Source organism: Penicillium diatomitis (genome assembly GCF_028827545.1).
Source record: "Penicillium diatomitis strain IBT 30728 chromosome Unknown utg000012l_segment0_segment0, whole genome shotgun sequence".
Classification (NCBI taxonomy): Eukaryota; Fungi; Ascomycota; class Eurotiomycetes; order Eurotiales; family Aspergillaceae; genus Penicillium; species Penicillium diatomitis.
In genome coordinates, this window is record NW_026623184.1 from 1,235,672 (window position 1) to 1,257,015 (window position 21,344).

At 50.1% G+C, this 21,344-nt stretch overlaps 8 protein-coding genes across 8 annotated transcripts; 3 read left to right on the forward strand and 5 right to left on the reverse strand.

Moving 5' to 3' along the window:
• Window positions 1–898: 898 nt before the first annotated feature.
• On the reverse strand, window positions 899–4,396 carry N7539_008331 (MET18/MMS19 family protein; the record flags this gene model as incomplete). Its single annotated transcript, XM_056937931.1, has 6 exons — window positions 899–3,283; window positions 3,338–3,526; window positions 3,588–3,727; window positions 3,784–3,881; window positions 3,968–4,241; window positions 4,315–4,396. The coding sequence occupies 6 exons, from the start codon at window positions 4,394–4,396 to the stop codon at window positions 899–901; spliced, it is 3,168 nt and encodes a 1,055-aa protein (XP_056787023.1).
• A 214-nt stretch (window positions 4,397–4,610) lies between these two features.
• N7539_008332 (uncharacterized protein) lies at window positions 4,611–5,348 on the forward strand (the record flags this gene model as incomplete). The annotated part of the gene is made up of 1 exon (XM_056937932.1): window positions 4,611–5,348. One exon carries the CDS (start codon window positions 4,611–4,613, stop codon window positions 5,346–5,348), a length of 738 nt encoding a protein of 245 aa, XP_056787024.1.
• A 222-nt stretch (window positions 5,349–5,570) lies between these two features.
• N7539_008333 (ER membrane complex subunit EMC3) lies at window positions 5,571–6,637 on the reverse strand (the record flags this gene model as incomplete). Its single annotated transcript, XM_056937933.1, has 5 exons — window positions 5,571–5,761; window positions 5,835–5,996; window positions 6,061–6,427; window positions 6,493–6,526; window positions 6,588–6,637. 5 exons carry the CDS (start codon window positions 6,635–6,637, stop codon window positions 5,571–5,573), a joined length of 804 nt encoding a protein of 267 aa, XP_056787025.1.
• Window positions 6,638–6,932: 295 nt separating this feature from the next.
• On the forward strand, window positions 6,933–7,689 carry N7539_008334 (signal peptidase complex subunit 2; the record flags this gene model as incomplete). The annotated part of the gene is made up of 2 exons (XM_056937934.1): window positions 6,933–6,969; window positions 7,064–7,689. The coding sequence occupies 2 exons, from the start codon at window positions 6,933–6,935 to the stop codon at window positions 7,687–7,689; spliced, it is 663 nt and encodes a 220-aa protein (XP_056787026.1).
• Window positions 7,690–8,058: 369 nt separating this feature from the next.
• N7539_008335 (methylenetetrahydrofolate dehydrogenase (NAD(+))) lies at window positions 8,059–9,404 on the reverse strand (the record flags this gene model as incomplete). The annotated part of the gene is made up of 4 exons (XM_056937935.1): window positions 8,059–8,169; window positions 8,217–8,306; window positions 8,362–8,995; window positions 9,214–9,404. 4 exons carry the CDS (start codon window positions 9,402–9,404, stop codon window positions 8,059–8,061), a joined length of 1,026 nt encoding a protein of 341 aa, XP_056787027.1.
• Window positions 9,405–13,378: 3,974 nt separating this feature from the next.
• On the reverse strand, window positions 13,379–15,563 carry N7539_008336 (F1F0 ATP synthase subunit alpha; the record flags this gene model as incomplete). Its single annotated transcript, XM_056937936.1, has 5 exons — window positions 13,379–14,632; window positions 14,741–14,861; window positions 14,927–14,983; window positions 15,120–15,403; window positions 15,492–15,563. The coding sequence occupies 5 exons, from the start codon at window positions 15,561–15,563 to the stop codon at window positions 13,379–13,381; spliced, it is 1,788 nt and encodes a 595-aa protein (XP_056787028.1).
• Window positions 15,564–16,611: 1,048 nt separating this feature from the next.
• On the reverse strand, window positions 16,612–17,385 carry N7539_008337 (2-hydroxy-palmitic acid dioxygenase MPO1; the record flags this gene model as incomplete). The annotated part of the gene is made up of 4 exons (XM_056937937.1): window positions 16,612–17,058; window positions 17,133–17,192; window positions 17,255–17,278; window positions 17,353–17,385. The coding sequence occupies 4 exons, from the start codon at window positions 17,383–17,385 to the stop codon at window positions 16,612–16,614; spliced, it is 564 nt and encodes a 187-aa protein (XP_056787029.1).
• Window positions 17,386–18,790: 1,405 nt separating this feature from the next.
• N7539_008338 (DNA-directed RNA polymerase II subunit RPB7) lies at window positions 18,791–19,504 on the forward strand (the record flags this gene model as incomplete). Its single annotated transcript, XM_056937938.1, has 4 exons — window positions 18,791–19,039; window positions 19,119–19,199; window positions 19,257–19,426; window positions 19,495–19,504. The coding sequence occupies 4 exons, from the start codon at window positions 18,791–18,793 to the stop codon at window positions 19,502–19,504; spliced, it is 510 nt and encodes a 169-aa protein (XP_056787030.1).
• Window positions 19,505–21,344: the final 1,840 nt, after the last annotated feature.

A 21,344-nucleotide genomic window follows, 5' to 3' on the forward strand; every position in this document is an offset into this window, starting at 1 on the left:
CCATCTTGATGAGACGCATCCATCCGCCAACCACGAGCTCGTGACGTACAGCAACCTTCCAATATCGACCCAGGAAAATAAAAACTTGTTGACTACAACCTTGAACCAACCATGTTGGCATAAGGTGCCTTGCCCATTCAGACGATTCCGTCGTGTACTGATCGATGTGAGGCGCCCTGAAAGTGGCAAAAAGATTGACCGACGCAGGGGTCGAACCTGCAATCTCTTGATTCGTAGTCAAGCGCCTTGCCATTGGGCCAGCCGGCCTGCACGTGGTCACAGTGTGATGACTAGTAGGCCAAGCTGTGATCCGATGAAGGAGGCTGTCCTCTTTAGCATTATTAACCAAATGTTGTTCGGAAACAGGTGAGTAACCGCTAGGGTTGAAACGGCCCCCGGTCCTTCTCCCGTGGATTCTGCTCCTAGCAATTTAGCGCAAGAGGCCACCTCCTTGGCTTGAGGACAACATCCGTTTGTGCTAGAGCAATATGACCATGCGCCTTGACCTTGAACAGCCAGTCTCGAGTCAAGTGGTGGATATGTTTTGCTGAGATCTAAGATGGTGGCCGGCAGCTGGAGATGAACTTATGAAGCAAGTAAAACATCGATATATCTTGTTTCATTCGATCGGTTCATATGCTTGGCGGAAAAGCATCAAGGCTTAGCCCTACAGTACGATACTACTTAACTGTACCGGGTGCCTCATTGGGTCTTGTCGTCTTGTTTGATCTCGTGATTCTGATTCTGATTCTGTCATCATTGTCATTTAATCTATATTCTAGCTCTAAGAGACCACGCATGGCAAGTGTTCAGGATTGCAAGAGTTTGCTCCACAGATGCTGCATACCCGGTCTGACCCATATTTATGCGTAGACCCTGATCATCAAACCTTGAAAACTCAGTCATCCTCCTCCGGCGCATCATCCACACCACGCAGCCACGCGCTTCGAGCGTCAACGGCTGCCTTTCGGACATCTCGCTTAGGATCATCCAGTACAAAGCGAAGTGAACGCAACACTTGGACCTTTTCAGGCAGCAATGGAGAGATTGAAGGGGGCAGGCGGGCATGAGACGTCGTTTCGGTGGATACTTGCTTGACAGCTAAAAGGTATAGGCATTTGAGAGCATCTGCGCGGAGACGGGGCGGATTGATAGCATCTGCTTTGAATTCCGCAGTCTTCAGAAGCCTTGTCACAAGACTGTGGACGTGCCCACACTTATCGATGGCGGCGACTCCGTTGTCACGAATTATCACAGCCAATGTGTCAAGCGTGGCGGAACGAACGGCCACGGACTCGGAATTTTGAAGGTCAAGTGATTGAAGGAGAAGGGGGAGTAGTGTAGGAAGTTCGGTGAGTACCAATTCCGTGGGAATGGTGGAGAGTATGCCAGCGAGTGCTGCAAGGTGGGCTGGCTTGATGTGGTCTGCTTTCGTGGGAAGCCCTTCACTCCCAGCAACATTAACTTCACGAATGCGAGCGGCGATTATGGGGACAACAGTCGTGAAGACGCGCTGCTTGGAAAGAAGTCGAATCGAGGCCCCATTAGCGGCAGAAAGAACATCATCTTCGCCGAGAAGGATAGAGAATCCTCGAGCAGTGGAGACACTGGTCTGTACATCGGGTGAAGAGAGAAGTCGTAGTAGCGACGTAAGGACATGCGTGGTCGAGGGCGCAAGGCGAAGGATGAGGGCCTTGGAAAGCCAGAAGATAGTGCGGATCGTAGCTGGGTTGTATGTATCGTTCTCAACGGACACAATCGTACTGAAAAGAGCTTCTGCTTTGCCTAGATCCTCCTTTGACAGGAACTTGTTGACAAGCAAAGCCAGGTGTCGCAGAAAGGCAAGCTGTGTAGTAGGTTCCAGGTCCTCCAGAACGGATTGTCTAATGACAGCAGTGAGAAGCTCTGATATATCCGGAGAGGCATATGGAATCTTGGTGCCACAGTCCTTGGAGAGACCGGCGAGAAGATAGGTCGATATAATCATGGTTCGGGCTTGATCAGAAGTTGCATTTGGGGCAAAAGGGGCCACATGAGAACCCTCGGTTGATGAAAATAGTTTGTAGATATTTTGCGCAACTTGACTCTGCTTTTCAGCCGAGATTGCTCGTACAAGCAAATTGCAAAGTCGTCCTAATGTATCAAGCACTGCCGGATCATTCAAGATACGGTTCTTCCCAGCGCCAGACGCCGAAGCCGAACTACTGCTGCAAAGACCCACGACAATCTTCTCAAAATAAAGATCAATGCTAGGGTCAGCGTCCATTTTCCTTTGCTGCATGACATAAAGTAAGGTCACGAGAATAGCTCTTGGGTATGCGATTACTCCCGGTTGTTCCTTCTGAAGCAGTATCGTAAATTTGCTGTAAAGCCGTCGGAAGAGCGTTTCGAAGATGTCTCTCTCGACGCTAATTTGAGCAAGGATGTCCAGGGTCGCCAGATAGGTCTGATCCGAGCTGTCGCTCTCCTCCGGCAAGGTTGCTACAAATGCCGGGAAGGTGATGTCCATGATGAGGCGGGGCTTGTGCTTCGAAATCTCAGTGAGTGCCGCAATCGCTTCTCGTTTCAGGTCATCCCGCCCAGTGACAGTCTCTTTGAGCAAAATCTCGTCAAGATACTGTACGAATAAACCAATCTCATTGTCCTGAAAGAAATCGCGCAACACCGAGAGACGGAGGAAGCCCTTCAAAGCAGTCACCCTGAACGAAACCTCTTCTTTGGCAGAACCCATCAGTGCTTGACCGAAAACGTCCGAGAACTGATCTTTGAATTCGTGGAGTGGATTTTCAGTCGAGAGTTCACCACCTCGGGTAGTCCACTGACCGAAGACCTGAGTGGCAGACTCAAAGAGTACAGAGAAAGTCTCGAGAAGCGCTCTTTGCTTGGCGATACCGTCTGCTTCTTGGTATACGGTGAAGATAGGTGCAACCACTGCCTTGATAACCACCGTGAAAGCAATCGCGGATGCTGACGACAGAGATTTGAGGATTTGTTGAGCGGGTTTCGCCTGCTTTTGCTGAGGCTCCTGAAGCTGCTCATTGCACTCTTTTGTGATAGGGCGCAGATATTGGGCTAGAGGAAGATCTTGCGAGGCTGACGTGGAACCCTCTGAAAGACGCTGCGCAATCGCGTGCAATGCCTGTAACGAAGAATCTGACAAAAACTCTTCTTGTGCGTTCAAGATCTCGAACTTCAAGACTTCCCATATCGTGATAGAATAGCGGGACACTGTGTCGGGATCATAGGAATTAATGCAAGCGATCAACGCGTTCAATGCATCTTTCTTGGAGCTTGTCAGATTGGATCACCAGGTTTCCAGTACGCCTTGAGTACGTACCTTGACATTGGGCGAAGTGGAGTCTAGCTTTTCGAGCAGTGCTGGGATGGAGTGAGGGGCGAAGTGCCTGGTTGAGGCAATGCAGTCCTGCAGGCGACCCTTTAAGTCCTGGGCAGTGATACCATATGGATCGTTGGGCGGCGGACGGAAGGTTATGGGGAAGTAGTTGTACACCGAATCAAAGAGCAGCTATTGTGATCGTCCAATTAGGAAACGCTGAGGGTTCGGAGAGAATGGTAGGCCGACATACCTCGACATGATTGGAAATATCCCATTCCATCATGACCACCTTCATGATAGAGAACACCATCATCAGGTTACGCGGGTCTTTCTCTCCAGTCATCAGATCGACAATGCCAACTAAAGATGTATCACCCATTTCCCGCAGAGCTGTAAGATCGGAATTAGCTGTGACGTTGAGTAACTCAGATCCCGGATACACATACCCTCCCGATGCGACGACATCAGCTCGTTGAGCAATTGGTATACTTGGAATCGCTGCGTTTGAGATCGGGACTGCAGATCCTGGAAATGTGAAAAGATACTGCAAAAAGTTAGCGCTATGCAGGTAAACGAACCTTCCTCCGGGTTGGCCTGGTGAAAAAGGCAGTTTACAGGAAGAACACATACGCTTGCGCTACCTCAGCAGCGAGTTCTTTTGTGAACCGATCCAATCTCTGCAGAGTATCCAGTCCTGCCACTGCGCCTCCATCTTCAATCCGATCACAGAAGAAGGAAGTCAAAACCTGGATTTGCTGACGGGACAGAAACTTCGGAGGTAGTGCCTTGATGACAGCTGTGAGGAAAGAGACCGCTTTCCCGCGGAGTATAGGATCTTCGTCGTTGATGTACTCCCCAAGCTGCTGTACGATTCCTATAAGAGTCGTTTTCTTGCTTTCTAAATCTGTTTACAGTCAATTGATTAGAGCCATCCCACCAGACAAATGCGGGGGACCGGAGCCGAGGATCGGACTGACCTTTCGCAACACCATTGGCGATACTCTTGGCTTCATCTTTGTCATGCTCCACCACAAGCATAAAGGTTTGTAGTGCTGACATCTTGCCAATTAATCGGCTTGAGCAGCCAGACCTGGAACAGAGAACAGCAGAGGATGATAACCTCTCATAGTTCACTCCCCCTCCCCGTAATTTCTCGCAAGTCTTATCGATAACGGATCAGGTGATGTAGATCGGCTTGATGATCACGTGTACATGTTGCGTCATGGCGGCCGTTGGCGTGCGAAGTCTTGATGATAGCTGCATACCTTTCAACATGAGAGCTTTCGGGTCAATCATACAATTAATCTCGCTTTTTAGCACTGTCAGCTCGGCAGGTGCACTTTGGGGCTCGCTCAGATATTCAACTCACCAACAGCAGCCGTTAGTCTCGGTGGGAAATCAGCAGCACTCGGTCATGGATAAGCTTGTCCCAGCTTTCCTGAAGCCTCAGGGTTCAGCATCTGGTGGCGACCTCACTACAGGGGACGACCGCCCCGTCGTATCAGATGTGCTGCCGAAGACCAAGGGGATCAATATATTTGCGCAGCTTACTCGAGATTTCGACTCCATCTCGTCTCGCCTGAATGACGGCTCGCGCAATATTACCGTTCTTGCCCCGCGCAATAGCGCGGTGCAGTCGCTTCCCCGCAAACCTTGGGAGGATCCCGAAGATTACGCCAAACTCGGTGAGGTCAATGCATATGAAGGGAACGACGGCAAGGAGCGTGCCAGGGACAATTTACGTCGATTTGTTGAGAACCACATCGTCCCTATCAGTCCTTGGCCAGCAGATGAAGAAGTAGAGAGCCTGGCTGGGAAGAAGCTGAAATGGACCAAGGAGGGGGACAAGATCATTGTGCGCCCCCTACGATCAGATTTAAAGCAGAATCATGGACTGACGCGTGAATCGCAGCTTCAACCGGGCAGCATCGAAGTTGACGCAGTGGCCGAGAAAGTAGCAAATGGAGAGGTCTGGGTGCTTAATGGGGTCATTGATTCCAAGTCGGGGTAGAGCTTGAGGTGAAACTACTAACGACTTGACGACAATACATTCATCACAATTGCACAGACCTAGCAGGTTGCTAGACGAAGACGCAGTTTTCCAACTCTTTCATGCGTAATGTGACAATTTTGATTTGGGGAACTCTTTGCTGCGGAACATTATATACCACATCTATAAATATGAAATACATCTGAGATAAGGGCTCGCAGACTTGCCCCATCTGTGTGATGCTCAATTCACCTCTGGAGCAAAGTTGCGAAGCACTCGCTCCTCGACACCATTGAGAATGCTGAAGTGCTCCATAACTTCCAAGTTCTCCGCCTCGGCCAAGAACAACTTGTCTGGATCCTGGCCAGGCTGCATGGGATTCATCATAGCGGCAGGATTGGCCATGCCCATTTGCTGGGCCATCTGGTTGGCAGCTAAGTAAAGAGTTAGCAACAGAGCACGTCTAGAAGAACTGAATCTTTATGCGATGCCATGGGAACAACCTACCATTGTCACTTCCGAGAATGAATCCAAATATGGACTGCAGACCCATCAAGTTCAGGAAGTACCATGACAGACTAGACACCCATTGTACGTCCAGATCACGGGTCATCACGCCAGACTGCAGCATAGACTTGAAGCGAATCGTCAACGGGAAAGGCAATTTCACTGCAATCTTTGATCAGCACAAGCTCCAAGTTTACGGAATCGCCATTGATGGTCTTCCACGTACAAATCACAAACCCCGAGAAGAAGGCATTGATCCAACTCATGATCAGGGTCTGAGGGATCATCATCATCATGTTTCCCTTGAGCATGCCCATCATGGCCTCCATGCCCGCTGGATCCGTCATTGGGTTTGCAGGGGGCTGGCCGCGATTGTTCGGGTCTTTGAGGAATGCGCCGGTCCGGAAGCCATTGACCAAATAGTTCCTGCGTGCTTCGAAAGCCTCGCGGTCGAGAACGGCGCATCCGTGATTTCTGAGGTTAACGCCACGAAGAAGAGCATGTCGTTCACGGGACTCGGCCAGTGTTGAGGCGGGTTTAGGGGGCGTATTCATGAGGACCGTAGCATAGTGACGGAGGATACCGGTCAAGATCTAACGAAATGTTAGTGAAACGGTATCAATGGCAACTGTCGTTGTTTTTAGTGACGAGAACACACCATCACCACCGAAATGGGGAATAGGATCCAGTAACTACAAAAGCACGGTAAGTCATAATGATGCACGAATGCCCGCTCTTAAAGAAGGCACATACAACAGAGCCGGGTCCCGAAGGATGGTCTGCTCAACACCTTGAGCTGCCATGGCGATGAATCGAGGTGGATGGGAATGGCTGCTGGATAGAGACCCTCGATGGTGTCTGGCACTGCGGAGGGGGAAGTGAAGGCGAAGACGGATGGAGCCCATAGTAGGATATCATTGGCCCACAGTAGCTCCATGTCTCCCTCCGAAGGGACACGCCGCCGCAACTTAAGCTCCTTGCGATAAACACCGCAGTCACGACTTGTGACATTTCTAGCGTTTTGACACCATTCTCAATCCTCGGAGCTGCAATTCGAATATTGATCATCTGGATTTACAAAGACCGGTCACAAGAAATATGACGGACCACAAGGTGCCGGTCTATGCGACCAATGGTTAGCAGCATCACCAGCCCGTCGAACTACCTGGCGAGCTTGCGAGCTCGCAGCAGAAGACCGCATAAAGCTTATAATCTAACATTCTCTACAGACCTAAAATCGACGAGTGACGATGCTCTACTTCCATACCTGACCAACCTCCCTGCACCCTATACATTCACCGCCGATCACACCAAAAGTAATATCCGGTTCCTACTTGGCTATAGTGCTGTCGCAATTGCAGCATTCACTTTTTACGCCGATCGAAAACTCGGCTGGGAAGCGACGACATCACCTTGGATAATAATTGCCGTGGTCACATATTTCGCGCTGAACAGTGCCTTGACCTTCTGGATGTGGGCTGTTGAGGCTGGCGAGGTCTTTAACGGAAAACGCAAGTCGGGTGAAACTGTAAGTGTGATCTGGACTGTCTGGGCCCTCCAGAAGACCAAGAAAGATGCTGACGATATACCTTGCGAACGGAAGATTTCCATCTCCACCTCGGCCCAAAAACACTCGGTCCTGTACAAGGTGCACATCGTTTACAAGTCACCTACGGGGAAGGTGCTCCAGGATAAGAAGCTCGAGGCGCCCTTCACCAAGTGGTTCTCTGCCGACGGTATCTTCCACCCAGAACCCTTCCGCAAATGGCTGGCTGGCGAGGTCGACGTGCTTCGATTGGCAGCCAAGGAGAATGAGAAGAGACTGGGTGGTGCGTCCGCTGTTGTCAGCAACTGAGAAGCCGGAACCAGTTCACAGCTACCCAGGTGGACGAGCTTTGAGTGCCAATTTGCGCAGTGTGCGCGGACTTGTCATATATTCAAGTGATATACGCTATCGAAGGCTCTGATTATGTGAAATAATATGGACAAATCACTCACAAGTCACGCATTCGCTGCTTAGCCACAATTTTCAAAAGAAGGCAATGCACAGAAGGCCGTCTCGTATGCGATACCCAAGCATTGGGTATGACAATCATCATGGATTTAAGTCACAAGACATCTCAATCGCAATGTGTTTGAAGTGGCTAATAGAAAGGCAGTCTATATGTAAGAAATTGGAAGTATAGTAGCATCATGACAAGTGTCAATCAACGAGGAAGGACCTTCAGGAGTTGGCTTCCAGAGTACCAGGTCGCTCGGTAGCGGCAGCGGGTTTCACGTTGTCCATGCGGCGGTTTTGGACGAGTCTCTGGTTGTTAGGTGTTGGTGTCAGCGTCTAAGAATAAGAGATCATCACGTCGGTTATTAGGGGCAAAATCATACCAGTAGATTTCTCAGCAAGACCACAATGGTCACCTTGCCAATCGAGGGTACGAAAATGGAGGCTTTCTCCTTGACCTCAGGACCGAAGTTCTAAATAAATCATTAGTAAAGCAAAATATCGGAGAGATTTGGAGGAAATAATTACCTTCTCGCTGCTGAAGTTGATGCAGACCGCACCTTCACGGAGGAGGCTGGTATCGAACTTGTACTTGTCGCCAGGCACGCCAGAGATGACAACGTCACACAGTGGAGCAACATCCTTCAATGTCGCACCCTCCATGTCGACAACCTCGTGACGGCGATTCTTGAGACCCTCACCACGGGTGAATTTTTGGATGCCAGTGATGTCGACACTGTACACACAGGCACCGTCATTGGCCAACAACGCAGCCAAGGGGCGACCGACGACCTCGGAGCGATTCACGACACAGATTGTGTGGCCATGTAACCGGTTTCCATAGGGCAAAATGGTGTTGTAGATGTTGAGGTACTCGAGAATCTTGATATTGGCGAGCGAGGTGCATGGCAGGATGCATTTTTGACGCTTGGTCTCGGGGTCCAGATAACGGATATTCTGGTACATGTTGAAGATGTATTGGTGACTGAGACCTTCGACATCCTTGCTGATATCGACGATCTGCTGGAGGTATTGGTCTTGTCGGTTGTTGAAAATAGGGTAATAGACGATAATACCGTCAACGTCGGCGTCCGCATTGGCAGCGATGATGGCCTCCTCGATCTCGTCGCGGGAGACCTCGCGAAGGGAATACCTGAAGCCACTGTTTCGATCAAGACGTCAGCTCAGGGTAATTTCCAATTGATAAGGCCAATGCGCACGCAAATCCCCCAGTCATTCCTTTATCGCCAGCCCGATGGAGGGGCACACGCGAAGGTGCGGGCATGGGCAAGGAGGCAGCCAGGATTACTCGACCATTACTTGTAGAGACACTGACCACCGACACGGAACGAGAGTGGCAAACCGGATATATGGACTTACTATTCTTCACAAGTCTTTTGCGTCCACTGCGCATACATCAGTGCCGCGGGGTCATTGTTCGCGAGGAAACCAACCAAATGCGGCGGCTTCTCAAGGGTCTTAAGGCCTTCTTGGACCTCCTCAAGCAGCACATTGGCTACATGCTTCGAGAGCATCACCTTGCAAGAGGTTGAGGATTTGGGAGCCGACATAACGAGAGGCAATTCAACGATCCAAGAATTTGGTTGACAATATCTTAATGACTGCGGGGACTTGCGACGATGACTGAAAAAGATTGATCTCTTATCGATAAGAAATTCAATGCCGAGTTCGGACTGGATTCTGTACTTCGTATGTACCTCAGTCTTTGAGGACGGTGAATTACGCAAAAGAGTTTAGCGTACCGTCTTAGGTCTAGCGTCTCCTTGCGTGTTACTATCGCCGAGCATGTATAAAATTTCTGGTCAACAGGTCTGATTTGTGGATGTACTGGCAAGTATGGCGCTGGAGAAGTCTGCAAGGCACTCCAGTATGCAACCCAGGCCTGGAAGACATCAATCCTTCCCTGTTCTCCGAATCCTCGCCGCACAGCCTCCCTTCGGGCACATCTCCAACATCTTCACGAACATTTAGAATCAAGGCTCCGCTATTCTATCAATCCTGCGATACCATATTTCCTACTCTCCAAAATATCTTCTAAAGTCGTGAGAAACCAGATCATATTGAATGGTGTAGATTTCCCGTCAATGGGGAGCATTGAGCATACTGCTGACAGCAATCGCGGAAATCTAAGCCTCGTCGAGAACCAGCGTCGACATTTTGAAGCCCTTCACTATCAGAGGGAATAAGGCAATATCCACACTCTTTATGCAGTTATAAGGATCTATCAGATGCAATGCAATGCCCACAGCAAGTACGATTAACCAACTTCCCTTACGACGGGATTGCGCAGAACCTCCTCGTAACTAGGTAGCTACTCAAAGGGTTTCAAGACGACTTCAAATAGCAAACACAAGCAGACAGAGCAGAAAAAGCAGAGTAACACGCTACACCAGGAAAATTCTGGCCAAGGAAGAAAATACGGGTAGATCGAAACATTACCCTACTTCAGCACACGACTCCCACACGACTCCCGTGGCACTGGCACTCCGTCGAAAAATGAAGTTTTCGGCCCTCAATCCGGTCAGCGAGGTTTGCACCTCTTCAAAAGCTTTCAAGTCATTCATCGCGACAGACTTTTTTTTCATACTATGGTTGTGCCAGTCTTGAGTTCTTTTTATTTCCGTACTGCGCGGAGCTCTCCAACCCATACGTGAGCAGCGATCAAGTTGATAACAATGAACGTACGCGCTTCGTCGGGTATAATACGAGCAGGGTTGATGTCAATATAGATAAGTCTAAGAGACTGAAAATACTCAATAGTTAGATGAGCCCCTAAAGACGGATTTTTTATTCTCTGTCACTCATTCACGACCCCTAAAAGAGGAATACGTCCTCATTCAATTCTCAAGGATTGATTGCTGTAAGTAATGTTGTCGAATATCGCTTGAAGCATAAGCCAGAGACCCGAACGTTGCTTCTACTATGACTACAATAAGCCGTAAATTGTAATACTCGGATGAGGGCTGTTCCGAAGTATTTCGTAGTTCTTAGCTTCTTGAGAGATTCCCCTTTCGAGGTTCCCACCGATATACGCGAGGAGATTTAGAGTTTTATGAAATACCGTAGGTGAGTGAATTCAGTTCAATGTCTAGGTCCCAGAAACGGACTAGGTTAGCTTGATCTCCGGGCCCAAATCCTACATTGAGATCTGCTTCCGTTCTTGAAGTTCTTCGAGCGTATTCAGAGATTCATATCGATTCCAACATTTCTTGGAATATAATATACCATCCCGCCGGGCAAACCCCATGAGCATAAGGAACTCTTGGTTTATCATCAACGCTTTTGAAGGACTCCGGCTTTTGTATGCATTCCAGGTTCATGTGATCATCTTGTATTGGAACTGGTGATAGTAGATAGGCATTGGTCCTTTGGTAACAAGAGAAGATTCGGACCATTCGGTAGACTTCAGGTGGTCTTGAAGCTTTTAAGGGGAAGTTACACTTGACATTACCTGCAGACTGTAGCTACATGAGGCACACCTTACTTTAGTATCAAGGACCTATCTTACTAGTTAGGTAGTCTAGTACTCATTATCAGATGCATTAGTCACGCAGATAACCAAGTCACACTTTTCCAGTAACACGCCAGGTTTGTACTCTACCTAAGAATTAGAGAGTGGCTGGGAATGATCTGTACAGGTATAGATAATCAAAGCCTGAGTAAGTTCATTCATGAATGAGGTTCATAGAGGTCTTCCATCATCATTCTTCGTCATTTTCAACAGCGAACTGGAGATCAGCCCGACCGACGTTCGCTACATCCTGTCTTTGTGAAGGTAAATGACAAGCCTGAAGTGATGATACAAATAAACACATGAATCTCCATTTACAACTTCTATACAATTCATGTACGCCAGGGGACCGGCTTCAGCTTTGTTTTTTAATCTGCGTGATTTGTTTCAGGATCCTCGTCGGGGTCACGCTTCTACACCAGCCAGCTTCTCGCGTCGCCGTATTGACTGGAAACGATCTGGATTTGGCCCTCGCTGCATGAGTGTGATGGTACATTGAACTCGGATGGAAATGTGTTGATCGCGGAGTGAGTGAATAGGTAGGCCTGGAAGATGAATTGACACCCTGAGGTCGTCTGTCACCGACTAACTCACGCGCATACGATGCCTGTCAATCATTCTTACCGTCTGAGTCGGGCATGAAGATGGGCCATTTCAAATAGAGTAGGTATGATTCTTAACACAATACCGGCCCTTTCGTCTTTAATACCCATGTCTTAGTCCGCAAAATCTTGTCTGTGTTATCGTGCATTACCTGGAAGGACTCGTGTGTTTTCAGTAGATTTACCGGTATAAAGCAAATGGGTATGACAAGCCATTTGCCCCGTACTTTGGCGATGTCATAGACTACTCCAATAGAAAGTCGATGTTCAGTCATTGGACATGGCATTTCTTTCCGATGGAGTCAGCGAGAGGTCAGTCATCGTCGCATGGTCTCCAGCTGTGTTTTCTGACACCCTGTATAAAACTCACGAACAGTTTCTTGACGCTATTGTGCACGTTGCACGAACGGTCATGGCCTGTATTGATTTTTGTGAACGACGGGACCCCAATACTTCAGCGTTTGCATCATTGAACATATTCTTACCTCTGAAGGTTCCATGGGCTCACTTCGTACATAGTTTTGATTCTCCAGATGGAGCAAATTTCGCTCTCGTGCTCAGATACAACTCGTGTGACTCAGTCTGGCGTGTTCCCACCCAGACGGGTATACTTGAAGTATCGAAGGAGCATATATCTTACATCGAAGCTAGAGAACAGACTTGATCGAGTCCTGATATAGGTACATCGTTAATGATGTCCTGAACAGGCGAACTACCCGATGGGATTTGTCTGACCTTATCAAATCTGACTCCAGTCACTGTCAATCAAGACATGACCCGGGATACCCAACATGAAACCTAAACACAACGACCTCAATGCGCACATCTGACATGCGTTGTATCCAATTCGCTCACAGCTGGGCAGGTCTAGACACGGTCTATCGGGAATCTACTGGCTCAAGCTTAAAGCTCGTCATAAGTGGAGTTGAGTGGAACAAAAGGAATAAATTGCGGATCCATCATGGAGAGAGACATGGGGACCAGATAGAAGTTAGAATGGTCCGTCCTCCCATCTCGCGCTCCCCAATGCGCGAAAATAATCTAAACGTACAGGATATAATCACATTTTGGCAGCCCATTCATTCAATTCAGTATCTCATCCGAATTCATCATGCCCACAAGTGTGCCGAGGGCCTGCAAGACCCATGAAGAAAGATCTCCTTTTCCCGGATCATCTGCCAGCATATGATAGCCCATGGCTCTACGATCCGGTACTCTGTGAGATCGATTTTTGTGAGGATCTCGACTCAAGGACACAAAGAAGCAGAGAAGTCAGATGGAACAGAAAGAAACAATGGGGTCAAAATTGTACAAGCTATCTTGTCTATCCACACAGAGCCACGAAGAATTAAGAATGACCCCCAGTAATTGCTTTTCGAAAAGGGAGTCACCCAAGAGCTTCATGGTGCATCTATGCGTTGAAAGAGCTGTTGAAGTCACCAATGACCTTCTTGAGCTTCTCCTCAAGCTCCTTGGAAACCTGGCCCTCCTTATCAATGGTCTCCTGGATCTCGGGGTGGCTGCTCTTCAGGTGAGCGAGGAGGTCAGACTCCCACTGGAGAACCTTGGCGACGGGGATGGAGTCAAGGAGACCGTTGACACCAGCGAAGATGAGGGGAACCATGTCGGAAACGGCCATGGGGGAGTACTGCTTCTGCTTGAGCAGCTCAGTGAGACGCTCACCACGGGCAAGGGTCTGCTTGGTAGATGCATCAAGATCGGAACCGAACTGGGCGAAAGCAGCGACCTCACGGTACTGGGCAAGGAAGAGCTTCAGGGAACCAGCGACCTGCTTCATGGCCTTGACCTGGGCGGCGGAACCGACACGGGAGACGGACAGACCGACGTTAATGGCGGGACGGATACCCTTGTAGAACAGCTCAGCCTCCAAGAAAATCTGGCCGTCGGTAATGGAAATGACGTTGGTGGGAATGTAGGCAGACACATCACCACCCTGGGTCTCAATGATGGGAAGGGCAGTCAGGGAACCACCACCGTGGGTCTTGTTGTTCATCTTGGCGGCACGCTCCAGGAGACGGGAGTGCAGGTAGAAGACATCACCGGGGTAAGCCTCACGACCGGGGGGACGGCGGAGCAGCAGGGACATCTGACGGTAAGCGACGGCCTGCTTGGACAGATCGTCGTAGATGATAACGGCATGGCGGCCGTTATCACGGAACCACTCACCCATGGCACAGCCAGTGAAGGGAGCGAGGTACTGCAGGGGAGCGGCCTCGGAGGCGGTGGCAGCAACAACGATGGAGTACTTCATGGCATCCTGCTCCTCGAGGGTCTTGACAAGCTGGGCGACGGTGGAACGCTTCTGACCGACGGCAACGTAGATACAGTAGAGCTTCTTGGACTCGTCGCCGCTGTTGTTCCAGCGCTTCTGGTTGAGCATGGTGTCGAGAGCAACGGCGGTCTTACCGGTCTGACGATCACCAATGATCAACTCACGCTGACCACGGCCGATGGGGACCATGGAGTCGACACACTTCATACCAGTCTGGACGGGCTGGTTGACGGACTGACGGGGGAGAATACCGGGGGCCTTCAGCTGGGAGCGGCGCTTCTCCTTGGCGTTGATGGGACCCTTGCCGTCAATGGGGTTACCGAGACCATCGACAACACGGCCGAGCAGCTCGGGACCGACGGGAACGTCAACCTAGTAGTTCGAATAAGCATGATTGACGCAGTCAACGGGGTGAAAGCAGACCCCATGAATGAGGCACTTCGCCCCTTGGGTGGACAAATGGGGGACATGATGACATACAATCTCACCGGTACGCTTGACAGTCTCACCCTCCTTGACGAGACGGTCGGAACCGAAGAGCACAACACCGACCTGGCCGGCCTCGAGGTTCATGCACATACCCTTGACACCGGAGGCGAACCTGTGGAGGACTGTTAGTGATACGGAATGCCAAGCTTTTTTGATACAGAAGGGGCCATCACATACTCAACCAGCTCCTCAGCTTGGACGTTGGTCATACCGTGGACACGGGCAATACCGTCACTATTCGATTTCAGTCAGCGGGTGATTCATTTGCATCATTGCGCGGCTAGCGTAGCAGGCGCTTCTGTTCGCAGGTGTCGAGGTATCGAATTTTTCCATTCCCAGACAACGCTAGTAATTTATGGTATTGACGTACCCAACGGACAGAACGCGACCGGTCTCAGCGAGACCAGCCTCCTCCTGAACACCACGGATGCGCTGCTCCAAGATGGAGGAGACCTCGGTGGGCTGGGCCTTAGCCTCGGCGGCGTAAGAGCGAACCTGCTTGGAGGCACCGGCGAGGGGGCCGGGAACAACCGCGCGAACCTGGAACGGAAACGAGAAAAACTTGTCAACGAGATGATCCTCAAGCCACCACACGGTAATGCCATTCTCAATGATTGTTCGAAGTGGAGAGATAGGGTCCGACGACCGATCGAGCTCGAATTCGAGATGGATATTGGTCGTAGACAGGGCGATCGCGATGAGGACATATGGGCGAGGATAGTCAGGACGGAATTGGACTCACCGAGGCGACACGGCCAGTGGCCGAGACGGCCGCGACGGAGCGGCTAGACTGCCGCAAAGCGTTCCTGAACATTGTGAATGGGGGAGGAGTTCAGAGGATGGGAGGATGGAATTCTCTGAAGAGAGATGTAATTGGGGAGAGGAGGTTCGGAGAGGAGAGAGAAGGTTGTGGACGGGTGGGAAGGGAGAGCTTTGTCGGTCGGGGGGAGGCCAGGATTCTCAGGACTCGCGCTAAACTGTTTCAGGGCGAGAACGCTCCGATGTGGCCCTAGTGCGGACCCTCACCACCGTGTCTTCTTTCCAGGCTAAGTATAACAGACAGCCTACCATCTACTTCAGCAATTACTTGTGCATGGATTGTAGGCAACTTTACTCTCCAATTTGACTCCCAGTTCAGCTGTTCTGGCCTTACCGGTGCGAAGCTGCTGATGGTCAGTTGAACGAAAGCGGCTCAGCTCTTTCCGTTTTTTTCTCTTGTCGGAAGCGCGGGATCTCAGATCCAATGATATGCTTAGGTAATTTCTTTCGTCACGGCAACCGTCCTTGCACCAGGTACAGCTGCATCCAAACTGTAGGGAGGGAAGTTCATCCAGCAGTTGCCGGTCAATGTGTTGCAGCAACCTGCACTACCTGAACGACATTTTTGTATACATGCCTGGAGAGTGTATACTAACGGACTCATGAGCTTCATGTGGATCATGGGAAGCTCTCTCAATAGTGCGCTTGCTCAAATGAAATTTCCCAAATACTCCTAAGAAAATGCATCGCTCCCATTGTCCGGGGCCCTGCCCCAGTCCAAAACAAGTCGAAGACATATGCACGCCGGGCATTCTGTCACACATCGAGGGTTCTTGTAAACCCCTCACGAGCACTCCACTCATCCGATATTATACTGTCCCGAAGCCACAATAGATTGACGCTAACCCGAATTCACCGGGCCTTGAATGAGAGCTCCAAACTTCAAAGTCCACGAAAGCATTCGCTCATTCTTTGCTCTCGGCACACACTCTTTCGTTGAGCCTCTTCAGTTGCTGTGAGCGAGGTGTCTCGGTAGACGCTCACAAACCTTGTGTGCATCCATGCTCACAGATAGACAAACCACTGAAGATCCTCCACTGAAATTATTTGGTCTTCTGTTCTTTTCGGAACTTGGCGATCTCCATCTCGACATTCTTGTCCATTCGCGCCTTCAGTTCAGGGCGATAGCCGAAGAAGAATAGGATCTCCATCCAGACAAAGAGGGGTGCGAGCAGGAAAGCTTGCACCAGGTTATCCAAGAGGGCCGGAGCTCGGCCCTCAAATTTGCCATGGCCGACGAATTGAGCCAGCCAGGAGATCACATGAATGCCGCCAGCCCAGTAGTTGACGCCCGAGCTGTATGTTCCCAGCAGATAGTTGCCAGCTGCGGCGAAGCAGACCACGAGCGGCGCAAGCAGGCCGCCCGCGCAGGGCTCGAGAAGAATGTAGAAGAATGCGTAAATGAAAGCTCCGATCGTGCCTGCATTCAGGGGAAGGTAGTTGGATGTCAAGAACTCCGGGGTCGGGATGAGTGTTGGGCAGTTGCACGCCTGTGGGATTGCGCGATCGTCAGTTTGACCGCTGTAGCCGAAGGGGACCGGGTGGTCAGGTTTCTTGAACTCACGAGTACAATTCCTGTGAACAACAGGACCGGAACGCAAGTGACGTGAATCGCAATGTTCACCTAACATTTCTCATCAGCCATCTGAAGGAGCATCGTGGTGTAGGGCAGCGTGGCCATCATACGGGATTATTGTGATAAGCTCCATACTATGAACGTGTTAGCCGGCGTCCCCTCCACAGCATTCAACACAATCGGGAGAGATCGGGGATCGGGAACTCACAAAAAGCAGCTGTTTCTCAAGGTTCAACGCCATGACGAGGTGCTATTGTGCGAAGCGGTCTGGTGGTGAGGTGAAGTGGACGGATGTTGAAAAGCCCGACGTTTGACAAGAGTCTCCTCAGGGCTACATCATTAATTGATCAACTCGCCAAGTGGTGCAATCAGGCATCGCGACGCTGTCACGCCTGTGCTCAGGGCCGAGGGACGGATGCTGTGTTTCTGTACCGTATCGCGGTCCTCCGGTGACGCTTTGAGCTCCATAATACCGTGACACCGTGGAACGTGGGTAAGTTTATGTACCGGGCCTTACAGTCATACATACAGTGTCACTGCCGGACTGCCCACCTTCCGTGGACTCGTGGAGACCTCGTAGTGACGGGACACTCTTCGACGAATGTTCAATGTCGAATATCGATTGTCTTTACTTTTAGTCTTGAGTCTTCGAGACAGACGAGCCTTTTCCGGTAAGGCTCTGTTTGACAATACATACATGAAAACATGGGGTTTTGTCCATTCGTAGTCCTTCAGACATGATAATATGTACTAGTCATACTAGTTATAGGAACTTAGAAAGCGCTCCGGAATCAAGTTCCAAACCCCCGTGATCCACGAATTGCCTGGAGTTGGAGTTTGGTAAATACGAGCTGTCACGACCTAAGTAGGTAAGTAACTTTTGATCCAAAAACGTAAGAATGGGCTGAAGCCGGCAATGCTCTCCTTTACCACGTAAATGGATCCTGGTTCGAGGCCTGGCTCGATTCACAACTCATAGCAACTTTGTTTATGCGCAGGATCTTCCTCCCATTGCCCTGTACTCTTACTGAACCTTCCATATTGTGACGAGAATGCGAGTTTTGTAGGTCTCTTCCTTCTCTAATGAAAATTGGGCTGTAAGGTACTGTAGGTGCCCTGTGTTCTTAACTTCTTCGTAGTTCTGCTGTACGACTAGTACTACCCTTCGCATCAACATCGAACTTGACACGTGACCAGCCTTCCCACCTCATCTGGCAGACCGCGGTAGACCACTAGACCAATGATTTTCAAGCGAGCTCCAAGGTTGCTTCTGCAGTCATTCAAAGACCGACCTACAAATATCCATACTGGCCTTGAAGATCATTTCTCGTGCCCTCCAGCATTTCGAGCTCGCATCCGATTGAACTCAAAAGTCTTGAACAGCCTCCCGATACAAGCGTATTCCATCCGTCGAAGTCCCATATTCGCGACCGCCCAACTGCTCAGCCCAGGTCTCCGATTTCCCCGCTACCCGTCGCGTCTTCCAAGCTGTTAGCGACAGCAGCAACTACAACCTTCAATTTCTGAAGTGAGGTTGCGCAAGCTCGCTGACACTGGGGCTAAGTTCTTGCCGCCCTGATTGCCTTCGGCGAGCGCCTGCACCCTACCACTTCGTTTGCGGAGACACTCCTATCGTCGTCGCCAACATGTTCTTCCTCAAAGAAGAAACCAAGATCATTACGATGCATCCGTCCTACTTCGGGCCTAACATGCGCGAGTTTCTGATTGCGCGCCTGAACGAGGAAGAAGAGGGCCGGTGCACAGGTGACCATTTCGTGATTTGCGTCATGGACATGGTGGACGTTGGCGAGGGTCGAGTTGTGCCTTCGAACGGCTGCGCGGAATATACGATCAAGTATCGCGCGATTATCTGGAAACCCTTCCGCGGTGAGACGGTAAGTGAGAAGGGTCGATAGAGACCGGCACAGGCTTGTCAATCGGAACTTCTCGAAGTGCTGATCTCCTTGAACGCAGGTGGACGCAATTGTCACTTCAGTCAAGCCCACCGGCATCTTCACATTAGCCGGCCCATTGTCTGTTTTCATTGCGCGAAAGGTAAGCACACGATTCCGCGGGATAAGAGGTTGTTCAATTGCTCATTCTGTCCTGAAGAACATCCCGTCCGACATCAAGTGGGAACCGAACACAGTCCCTCCTCAGTACACCGATCATGCAGACCAAGTGATTGAAAAGGGCACGAGTTTACGACTGAAGATTCTTGGTGTCAAGCCGGATGTGGCTGCAATCAACGCCATTGGCACAATCAAGGAGGACTACCTTGGGTGAGTACTTCCGCCTTGAACCTGTCTCGCGTATCGGGGAACTGACGATATCGTGATTCTCACTCTAGACCCCTGTAACGATTCCCATGTTCACCAAACCTCGACTCTGCATACCCTCGATTATTATCAGCGAATCTTCCTCAGCAGATACCTCTCTCAATTGCAATTGTAGAACCATGCCTCGCCCGTTATTCAATGGGCTTGTTCTAGCGCGAACAGAAGTTGAACATGATGACCTCAATTCTGTTTCCCTAAACACAGCAAAGATCTGGCAGCACAAGTGGCGCTCGTAAGACGGAGCGCCCCAGCCCTCATTTCTCGACCATCCAGGGATCCGCACGCAGTAGGCTCGGGCCAGCATCATCGGTGGGCATTCTACGCTGTCCAGCCAAGCCTTCCACTTGCCGTCATGGCCCGTTTGTCAGTACGACCCATTTGTCGCCATTGATTCAATAGCAGGCTTATCAGTTCTAAAATGGCCTTGCCTGTGGCTACGCCGAGGGTCGCGCAATGTATTGAACGAACCTTGAGCAGCTAGCTTTTTGGGAAAAGCTTGATCACATGGTTTCTCCGATCCTAGCTCGTATTTGAAACCAAGCCCTGGCATATCGCATCCAGTCCATCCTTATGCATCCTCAGAACAATTAGATCATACTCAACCTGCGTGAACAATCACAGGTATTTGAGTTCCATACATTCAGCGATCGGTCAAGTGAGATCTTACCATGTAATCGTCGTCGGTAGCTGCCATGTCTCGGTGGAGATATACAGTCGAACACGAACGAATAAAGGCAATAATATACATTCATGTATACGTGGTCAACATGATCAATCATTAGCTCTTGGTCCACATGATTGGTAATTCAAGAAAGTTATATGTTCTTTATGATTCGATCTTAACCCCAGCCTTCGGTCTTGGTGATATGGCTGGGTATACATCATGTACGATTGCATATCATTTTCGGTATACCTGGGCTGTGATGTGGGGATCTCTCGCCATGAAATAGAAAGACCTTGGTGAACGAAAAGGCCAAGATCCGTCCTGAAGAACTCAGGAGCCTGGAATACTACTCCCGTACCTACCTACTTAGTACCTTCCTTAGTGCTCAGTTCACTACTTATTAGCTAATACTTACTGCCCTTTTTTAATTACCACCTACCTCGGGTATAGCACCTATCTGTCAGTGGCACCAGATTCATGATGTAGACTCGCCTGCAGTCTGCAGTATATAGGCAGGTATTGTCAGGCTGACGGCTAAAGTAGTAGACTAGAGTCTATCAGTCTAGTAGTACTAGCTGTATGGTTCAGTAGTACTACCACTAGGCTACTGGCAAATTGGCCGATCCACTCCTATTCTCACGGGCACCCTGGAGATGCCTAGAACAGTCGCAGATTTTCAGTTTGTGCTAAGAGCGCCACAGGACCCTCGGCTGTGTTGGAGACGACTGGGGCTCTTCCGTCTGCTGGTGAAACACCGGCGTGGTTTACCTCTTTGACATCCCCCGTGCGCGAGTCCGTTTGATTGCGTCTATTATTTACCTCGTCCCGATGAGGATGGAAGCGTTTGGAGTACTGACTACCTCCATTCCAAGGGGCCAGCACGTGTGACAATCTGGTACCCGGTACCCACCACTTGCTTCATCAGCCCCACGGAGAGCATCAACACATCTTTGAATACTCCGTGTAGCTGCAGCCCCCGGACAACGCCCTTTCCGCCTACTCGTTTCCAGTCTTTGGCTGACCTTCAGGCCACGCATGCGATGGTCCTAGTCCCATTTTTAATTCACTGGTACCTTGAAAGAACACAAGATTCAATAATTCCGCATTGTCTCCTGCCGTACCTTCCCTCGGCAATTAGAATCTTGCCCTTAGACACCGGTGCCCCGTTCCACGCCCGTCAACTTACAATCTTTCCCG